This window comes from Gadus chalcogrammus, chromosome 8 (assembly GCF_026213295.1).
Source record: "Gadus chalcogrammus isolate NIFS_2021 chromosome 8, NIFS_Gcha_1.0, whole genome shotgun sequence".
In the NCBI taxonomy this organism is placed as follows: Eukaryota; Metazoa; Chordata; class Actinopteri; order Gadiformes; family Gadidae; genus Gadus; species Gadus chalcogrammus.
In genome coordinates, this window is record NC_079419.1 from 16,588,249 (window position 1) to 16,598,355 (window position 10,107).

Sequence of the window (10,107 nt, forward strand, 5' to 3'; positions counted from 1 at the left end):
CGTGTGTGTGTGTGTGTGTGTGTGTGTGTGTGTGTGTGTGTGTGTGTGTGTGTGTGTGTGTGTGTGTGTGTGTGTGTGTGTGGCGCAGGTGGGTGGAGAGGGGTGGGAGGGGGGGTGGAAGACTGCAGGATCTGTATGCCCAGTGCAGTCAGAGCTCCCTCCTCCCACCACCTCCTCCTCCTCCTCCTCCTCCTCTTCCACAGCTGTTGCTACTGCCGCCGAGCAAGCAGCACTCTCCTCGGGCAGCAGACGAACGATCCAGAGGCTGGGGGCGTCCGGAGAAACACAGCCCAGCTCCTCTCCTCTCTCTTTGAGTGCTCCAGCAGCTTCGGCACGATACCGCACCGCTCAAACAGCCACCCCCCCCGCCCCAACCCTCCGACCAGCCACCTCGAGGAGCAGGGGAGGGGAGACACACTGGCGCACGCGGCGCAGCGCTGCATCTCACACACACACATTCAGGGACACACACACACACACACACCCGCACACCCACGCACACAGATTCATGCAGACAGCCAAGCGCCCTGCTGCTCCTCTCTCACACACACACCCCGGCGTGCTCGGTACCGCTCAGCTCCGTCACTTGTGTGTTTTTTCGCGGCTGCAGCTGATTCACTCGCTTGCTCGCTCGCCTCTCTCTCTCTTCTCCGCTGCCACTGCTGCCAGTCGCTCTGTCTCACTGCGCTCTGTCCACCCGCCAGAGAATGGTCCAGCTGGTGCCTTGGGGTCTGCTGTCGCGGCCTGTCTGAACACACACACACACACACAAACACACACTCACACACACACACACAAGTACGTAAGTACGTACGTACGTACGCACACACGTACGCACTGAGGCAGTCTATCGACAAGCGGAAGCACACGTTCAAAGTGAAGAGCGATGTAAGAGGTAAGGGCTCCATTTGTACGCTCCTGCCTCTCTCTCCTTCCCTCTCTCGATCCATCTCTATCCCTCCGTTTCACTCTCGCTTCCTCTCTATCACGCTCTTTCCTGAGTTTTTCGCCATTGTTTCGTCTAGAACTTTCCCCCTGTGTGTGCTGCAGTCTTTACTTTCTGAAGTATGTGGCTATGTGTTGGAGGCGATGGGGAGGGGGGTTTGTTTGCTTTAGCGTCTGTGTGCTCTGAATGAGGGCCACCGGGTTAGCATCTGTTTGTTATGGCTTGTCTTTTGAATGAGGCTCACACACTCAGTCATTCATGCGCGTGCACACACACACACACACACACACACACACACACAGACACACACACACACACACACACACACACACACACACACACACACACACACACACACACACACACACACACGTGTTCTTGGTGGAAGCAAAATGGGGAAGATGACATGAACACTGTTTATAGCGGTAGACTATACAATCGCCGTTATGGTATTGAATTCGCTGGCAGTTTTATGGTGTTTCTCATGACTGGGAGTTACTTCCCCGTTTGATCTTAAGTTAGATGTTGTCTCTTTTAAGTCTTGGACTTGCTAATCGTTCGTGTGTGAGTCGGTGAGGACTTTGGTCTCCCTATCGGTTTGTCGTTTCCTCCGCAAATACTTACGTTTGCCGTTTGCCTTGGATGGTTGGACTAAATCTGGGATCTTTGTGTGTGTGTGTGTGTGTGTGTGAACGTGTGTGTGCGTGGGTGTTTGAGTGGGGCCATGGTTGTTCCAGGAAGCACTGAAGTGGATCAATAGATCGTCAGCTTCCATTCCCCCGGCCTGACTCAACATCGGACACGTTGAGAATTATCTTGCTGGCAAACATTTTAGCACAAATTCTCCTCCACCGAATACTCAACCTTTTAGGTATTTCCTTACATTCTTCTCCCCATTCAAATGAAGTTTCCCACCGCCTTGTGTTATTTTTTTTTAGACGGCTCTGTAAATGTGTCATCCAGTGGGTCTCTCTAGCGCTTGTGCCATGTGAGGTGAACTCCCGCCCCCTTGCATGTAAATTTTGTCTGACATGTGAAGCTGCCACTGCCTTTTATGGTGAGCACCGTATTTCAGTACAGTACGAACTTGCCAACCATTCCGGGTCGCGGGAGGAGGACGTGTGTGTGTGTGAGTGAGGGAAAGAGAGTGAGAGAGAGAGGGTGGCTCTGTGTGTCTGTAGGAGTGTATGTGCGCGCGTGTTAGTGTTTGCATGTGTGTGTCATAAAGTGGGAGTAACTCGCAGATAGGAGGAAAGTCTAACCAAAAAAGAAAAAAAACGACAGGCGGGGAGAACGAGAAAGAAACGTGGAGGGCGCTGAGAAATGGCAGATTTTCCACTGTGCGGAAAGTTTAAAGTTTTAACCGGACTAAACGTGAGTACATTTATTTTATTTAAGTTGTTTACGAAAAGGCATTTTCAAAAGTGGTTACGTTTAACCCTGCGTCGTCCTCTGTTTTAGGATTGGTCCAGGAGAGGTTGCACAAAGATCAAGCTGTATAATTTGTTTCAACTTCCCAGTGCGTAGATTTAAATACATGGGGCAGAAGGGTTTTATGCATACTTTAAATTTAATTTGATTTCATTTTTTGGGGGAAGAACTTGGGAGTTGGGAGTAATTAGCCCCACTTAGCCATCTGCATAACAGCTGGAGCTACTTGGCTGTAGAGGAAGCTACTGCTTCAAGTGTGAACACAGATACACTGCCATCCGAGTTAGGTCCTTTACAGCCAGGGCTTCCTCTCCTTGTATCTCTGTGCCCCCTTTTCTCTTCTTCCTCCTATTCCTCATCTCCCCTGGGCTACGATGTGGTGTTGTGTCTGTGGTTGCGGGCAATGATGGGGAAAGTTGTTTTGTCATTTAGCTTGTGACCTGGTGGGACTGGCGAAAGCAGCTGCATACACACACACACACACACACACACACACATACAGATACAGGCACACATAGGGGAAGACCTACGACGGATTGCAATGTTAACATCGATGTCATGCTGCGTTTCAGATCGTAATAATGTGGTGGAAACGTGTGCAGACAGCATTCCTCAAAGGAATGTGTGTGTGTGTGTGTGTGTGTGTGTCTGCCTGCGAGTGTGCGTGTGTGTGTGTTCTCACGTGCCTTGGTGCCGGAGTACTGCATTACAGCATTACATATCTGTGTGAGTTTAAGAAGTGCAGTATCTGCGATCTGCCTCAGAGACAGTGTGTTATTATGCGCAGTACCGTCTCGCTAACGGCGAGCTCCCTCATGACAGAGGCACTCTCAGCCTTCCCAGGTCTGTCGCCACTTGGCCACACCAGCATATTTACCTCTCTTTGGTTCATCAGCATCACACTAGCTGACATAGGGGATTATATGTGTGGCCGTTGTACTAATATTGTGCCAAATCAGAAACTGAGAGGCTGAGCGAATAGACATATTGTCTGCTTGAATTCTGTGTTTTTAACCGATACAAGGGAGAGGAAACTATGATTGGGATTCTTGGTCTGTCTATCCACCCCCAACGAACATCACATTTTAAATAAGCAAACATCAGTTTGCTTATTTAACCCTAATATCCGAACAGTATGTATCCACAATGTTCATAGTCCATTTATATGACTTGCAGCACTATATGTACTCCTATATCAGGCCTGGGACCATGTGGAGGTATTACATTCTCTGCGGCGCTATACATAGAATAATCGAAGCATATACGATTTTTATGAAGGTCACTCTATAGTGGCTGTACAAGCCAGTAAGACTTAATTGCCACCTGAAAGAAAAGATAAAGCTGAAAATGTGTGGTGAAGTCGCTGCTTTGAAGCAAAGCACATGCTCTATGGCGCAATGCAAGCTAACATGCTAACTAAGGTCTCTTGAGTTTCCAATAACAATGTGAGCCAATGACCCTCTCATTAAACCATAGGGCTTGTCTGTTAGGTCTTGCCCATACACACACACACACAACACACACAAAACACACTTTCAAACACACACACAGAAACACATGGGTGCAGAGACAAAGATGCAAAGGATCCCATTATCTTGGTAGACACAAGACACATCCACAAGTACCAACGCACACAGTCACTCACAGAACGGCATATGTGCTCTTGCACACACTAATTTAACAAAGGCTAAGTATACGTCAAGACACATGGTGTTTTGTGTGTATGCGCAGGCTTGTCTTTCTGTGTGTGTGTGTGTGTGTGTGTGTGTGTGTGTGCATGTCTATGTGAGCGCTTCTGCAATCTGCACAAGAGATGTCATTGTCTTCTGAGATTCTCTCCATTGCTGGAATCAATAGGCATTGTTTGTGTTGCGCACATAAGCAACAAACTGTCTCTTTCCCGTTGAAACGTTGGCCAATCCACTGACCCACCAATCCGTTTAAACTAATCACTAGAAACAGGTAATGGGTAATTTGGAATAATTATGACGGGGGTGCAATGGATAATTATAGAGATGGTGATGATGACGAAGGTGAGAGACCCACGTGACTGTGACTGCAGATATTCATTTCTTATTAATTTCTCTGATCACTCTGCTGTGACTTCTAGTCTATGTGAGCCTCACCTATTAAAAAAACCTCAAATAATAAGCATGTATAGCAGACCACAGACCTTCTTGACCATTGCGGGAGTGAGAATCTTTGAGTTTTAGAAAAGCGCTATCTAAATCAATGATATTCTGATTATTATTATAGTGATCCAGCTGTTTGCTTTGCATCCAGGTCCCTTCTGCTTGGCATGGGCATTGCGGTTCACTCCTCAGGCCTCAATGGGCAGCAGTCGGAAACGCTTTTGTCCAGAAGGCACAGTACCGTCCTTACCCTAGCATGTTTTACTGGTTGGTACAGTATCAACGTGTGTGTATGTGTGTGTGTGTGTAATGGTATATGCGTGTGTGCTTGTGTGTGCGTGTGTGTGTGGGTTTGCATTTGTGTCATTTGCGCAAGCATGTATGTCTATAGATGAGGGTCAGAGAGGACAGTGCCGGGAGTGTGATATGCGGTGTTGCATTTCGCTCTATATGCCCGCAAACCCCCTGACCTTTCTCAGCTCATTGTCACTCTGGCCCCACCTCACAGTCAATATGCTTCGGCTGTTTCTTTTCCTTGGGTGAGGGGAGGGGCACGCAGAGGGCTCTCACCCACAGTCTATTCATCTGGAAATACAAATCTTAGTCCAGGTATAGTTTGTAAGAGTATTCATTGTACAGTGATTGCGACAGATGTTTTTCCTCAACCCCGTTTTAAATGGAAAAAGTAAAAAAGTAAATGTGTGCAGAATCACAATGCGTCCATTGATATTTTCACAGCTTTTACAGCGGGAGGTTGCTCCGCAGTGCCTCCTGTAACATCCCCGTGAAATGCTTTGCCAGGCCAAAACAAAGTCGTTTCTCAGGCAGCCTTATCTCCAGGGTGAGCACCACACCCTCTTTCTGGTTTTCCTGACACAGCTTTTTGCAATTAGTCAGACTTGACAACTCCTACACCACCCCACCTTAACAACTAGCCTCCACATCGTTGTAACCTTCCATCAGGTTAGGCCCGCGTTCCCAACACAACACTGACACCACAGCCAGAGCCACCACCACTTTGTGTGCCCAAGGATACCTCATCAAATCTGAACAACATCCATAACGTGCACATTTTGTGCGCAGGCGGCACTTTTGGGCAGAGGTGAACGCTGCGCTCTGACAGTGTTTGTCCCAGCGTCGCCATCGACCTGGCCAATAGAGATCGGCCAGGTGACTCATTACTCCCTTCCCCCCATTAAAAAGGACGTAAGTCATCCAGTCGTTGCTTGCTCATGTCGGGCATTCGTTTGTGCTTGTCGGGCGGCCAGATTTGCGGGGCTGTACTCCTGAGCCACGTGGCCCATCTGAGCTCATGATGGCGCCGCTGTGATGCTCCTCGCTGTGTTCCCTGTTCACATGACCTTAGTGGTCAAAAGAGAAGACGAGACACACAATCTTCTCGGCTTACCTCTCTCTCAATGTCTTGTCTCTGTCAATGCCTCACTTTCATGGTCTCTACTTCAAACCCTCTCCTGTTTCTCTTCCTATATCTTCTCTTCTACATTCTTCTCACCTTGTCTCTCTCTCCTTCTCTCTCTCTCTCTCTCTCTCTCTCTCTCTCTCTCTCTCTCTCTCTCTCTCTCTCTCTCTCTCTCTCTCTCTCTCTCTCTCTCTCTTTCCATCCTCCCGGTGCTATTGTTCACCTTGCACCAACTTGCGAGACCTTGGAGCGACTGGCGAGGGAGGGAGTGCAGTTGAGGATACTGGAAGAGGGAGGGGAGAGATATGCAAGGCGGGGACAAACCCGGCAGACAGTCAGATCCAGGGCACGGGGAGATGAAGGGGACAGCCCGGAGAGGACAGAAGAACAAAATAGAACCAGAGCGTTTGCAGAACCCGGTGATTTCATTTGCGCATCCACGTGTCAACAGTGCAGTGCAGCACGCCGCCTTCCCCCAAATCAATCACAGTGAATCAACCCATCCGTCGGTCCTCCCGGTGGTTTCCCGTCCGCCTGATGTATGAAATGAAATAAAGCACGGCGGTCCGGTTGGTGCGCATCCCAAATAGACTGAGGAAGCGGAATTGGATAAAGGGGAGGGCTCTCCGGCACGCAGGGCCATTTTGAGATGGAGAAAATCGATAGGGTAGGAGGCTCCTGTCCGCCCCGTATCTCCGTCAATAAGCAACTGTCTGCCCGCCCGGCCCTGGACAGAACCTGTGTCGATGGACCGTCAGTCAGAGTGGACGGAGCACGCTCTCCAACATTCACCCAAGTCATCCCGCTCTCTCCGCTGCTGTCTGTTAGGGTGACCTATAGACCATGTTGGTGGATTCAATGACCAATTGGTTAGTGTCTCTCCAGCTGTCCCGGTTGCTTTGGTCTTGAAGCTAAAGTTCCACCAAGCCTTTTAACCTTGAGAGTGATTGGTTTGTTTTACCTCCATTAAGGCAGTGTGTTCATCTGTAACAAACTTACTTTACAACCAACGCTTTCTAAATATGGTACAAATAATGATATATATATATGATGATATATAACCTACAGTTCTTCATGTATTGGAGTCATACTTGGAATAATGGTCAAGGTACTGAGTTACAGGGTTTAGACCTGTAATAATTAAGACAAAAATAAATGAAGACAATAACAAAGTGCCTACATGTTTTCTGTACGCATGAGAACAAAATGATTCACGGCGTTATGCATGTCGGGGGGCAGGGGACTGTGTAACTAGGTTATTATGTCTATTGTGTATAGCAGCCTTTTCCTTGCTTCTGCTGAGGCAGGGGTTATCCAAGGTGACGCCCGGTCGATACCTCCTTCTCTCTCTCTCTGTAAACCCCCACCCTTCCTGTCCCTCTCTCTCTCGCTGTGTAACCCCCCACCCTTCCTGTCTGTGTGTGTGTGTGTGTGTGTGTGTGTGTGTGTGTGTGTGTGTGTGTGTGTGTGTGTGTGTGTGTGTGTGTGTGTGTGTGTGTGTGTGTGTGTGTGTGTGTGTGTGTGTGTGTGTGTGTGTGTGTGAACATGCATCCATAGTGCTGGGTCATCATGAACATGGCCGGAGTTTATGGAATGCAGCGCTGTCGTTTTGTTGCGGTCGAATAGCGATAGCTTAGTGTAGCGCTAGCTTAGCAGCGGTAGTGGCCTGCCTGGGAGCCCACGCAGTTTGGACAGGGGAAGGCTCTTTCTCTCGTTATTTTCTCTTGAAATAGGGCGTGTAGCGCCGCTCTGGCCCTTGTGATAAGAGCGAACCGGGGGGCCCCTCCAGGGGGCGGGGGGTCCCAGTCGTTGGAGTTCATATGGCAGGCCCTGTTCAATGGCGTCAACCAAAAATAGGATAGGATCGTTGGCACAGTGGCTAGAAAGTTCAGAGACGTCCAGGGGACGGGGAATATCTCGGCCAAACATGTGATCTTGTTGACGAGTTTGGATAGAGGGAATTTGTGTTGTGTGAGAGCTAAAGTAATGAATTTGATATCACCGTTGACGTTATCACTCCTGCCGTGGTTTTGATATTTTCTTAATTGAAAGTGTAATCTGTGATTTGTTGTGAGAGGTTGTTTTTTTGCGAGGCAGAATGTGTCATCGTAACTTATTACCGTCTGTCTTTAGGAACGCTTCGTATATTTTCGTTCTTATTTTTAAATTGCCATGGAATCGGAGTAGAGTTTGGCTTTTCCTTTCCATCCCTCTCTCACATCACTCTCTTACACTCTCGCTCCTTCCATGACTCTTTCACTTCTCTATTCCCTCTCTCTTCGTTGTCATTAGCTGTATCTCGCTCATTCCCTCTCCTTCTCAAATTCCCTCCCTCCCTCTCTCTCTCTCTCTCTCTCTCTCTCTCTCTCTCTCTCTCGCTCTCTCTCTCTCTCTCTCTCCCCCTTTCACTATCTCGCTTGTCCCCTCTCTTTCTCCCTGTCTCTCCCTCTCTCCTCCCGTCACTAGCTCTCCTCTCTCATTCCCTGTCTCTCGCCCTCTCTCTCGCACATTCCATGTCCTGTCTCCCTCCCTCCCTCCCATGCCGTGTGTCTCCGCTGTCTCTCGCTCTCTCTCCCCCCTCTCCCCTGCCTCTCCCTGGTTGCAGGGAGGTCAACCTCCCCTTGGCTCCTCCCCTCTTGCACTCACCTGGCGCACAGCCCAGAATGTTGCTTCAGCTCTGCCTGCTCCCATTGGTTCCTGCGAAACGCACACGCCGCTTCATAAGAAGGGAAGTGACTAACCTTCCCCATGCTGTCCCTGCCCTGCCGCCACTCTTCCCCCCTGTCTCTCTCTCTCTCTCTCTCACTTTCACTCTCTTCCTGTATTTCCTTCGCAAAAAAAAGTTTGCCTCACCTTACTCAACTGTAAGTGATCCGATGGGTGGGAGGGGCTGGTGGTGTGTGTGTGTGTGTGTGTGTGTGTGTGTGTGTGTGTGTGTGGGGGGGGGGGTTGTCGCGGGTATTGATTTGATTCCTTGCGCTTCAGACCAGAGGCAGTGGTGGAAACCCATTGAATGGCGGCTTTGTGCTCCACTGGCTGCGAGAGGGAGTGTGTTTGTGTGTGGCATGGCGCGATGAGCCCGTGTGCGTCCTGTGTACTTAGAGCGCGCGGGGCGGGTGAACGTTTTATTTGTTTTAGCAGACACCGCCGCATTGCTGGCATTTTTTCATATCATTCGTTCCCACAGCTCCATGGCTCGGCGGTGGCCGAGCGTGACTCAGAGGCCGTAGCGCGCTCTAGGCCAGAGGGGAGGGTTGTGTCGGGCAGCCCGCGAGGAGGGGTCCATGCCCAAGAGGGGAAAACAGACCCTTTCAAGGGAAATCTCGCCGGTCATTCTTTTTGTTTTACTCACCCGCTCTCTCTCTCTCTCTCTCTCTTCCCCTTACAGAGGAAGTGCCTTCCCTGACGTCTGCTGCAGCTTTGACCTGCTTCTACAGCCGAAGCTAAGCCTGCCCCGCCCCGCCGCCCACCCACCCCAACCCCTTGCCTTGCCTTCGCTCGCTTGCTGCCACGGCAACGCGGGCACGAGGTAACCAGCTAACCACCACACACCCCCAGTGCCGCCATCGCCTGCTGCCCGCTCGGTCTACGCCCAGACACACCCCCCCCCCCCCCCCCCCACAGTCCATCATCACTCCCCCCACCTACCAAAAGTCTTACTCAACTACTGCTGCTGCTACTGCCCAGCCACCAGCACCCACCCACCGTCCCACCACACGCCGGGCTCACCCAGGCCTCTCTACCCGCCTTGCCTTCGGTCCACCAGGCCCCCACCACCACCACCACCACCACCACCACCACGAGTGGGTCTTTTGCTGGCCCCCGAGACACTGAACCCCCGCACAGAGATCCTGGTCAAACCCCGCTGGGACAGGACCTCGGTCTGGCCTGCGCTCCTGTCTGCCAGGGCTCTGAAGACACGTCAAGGAGAGAGAAGCCCCTTGGTTGTCAGGAAAAACTGTCTGCTGGATTTATTTTTTCCCTTTCTCTTCCCCGGCTGTCTGGCCAAGAAAATGACCTACTAACGTAGAGTAAACATTGGCTTAATTATAACTTGCAACAAAAAGGTATTTTCGGCTGTGGTGTTCCCCAGTCAATAGGAAGTCAGTCTTTCCTCTCCTCTGTATGCTTTAACGGTGAGAGTTTGCGTAAACGAAACGACATCTGGCTAACTCGAG

General features: G+C 50.3%; 1 protein-coding gene across 10 annotated transcripts in view; it reads left to right on the top strand.

Moving 5' to 3' along the window:
• Positions 1 to 230: 230 nt before the first annotated feature.
• Positions 231 to 10,107, top strand: part of mbnl1 (muscleblind-like splicing regulator 1) — a 41,944-nt gene continuing 32,067 nt past the window's right edge. For 4 of the 10 annotated variants that reach the window (XR_008896380.1, XR_008896382.1, XM_056597475.1 and 1 more), the window contains exon 1: positions 9,569 to 10,107. This exon is cut by the window's right edge and continues 257 nt beyond it. Coding sequence is in view for 1 of the 10 variants with exons in the window: in XM_056597482.1 (XP_056453457.1) it covers positions 2,270 to 2,320 (51 nt within the window). In the remaining 9 variants the exon portion in view is untranslated. Of the gene's footprint in view, positions 2,321 to 9,568 lie in introns of those variants that run through there. The other 6 variants (XM_056597477.1, XM_056597478.1, XM_056597482.1 and 3 more) reach the window with 5 other exon arrangements.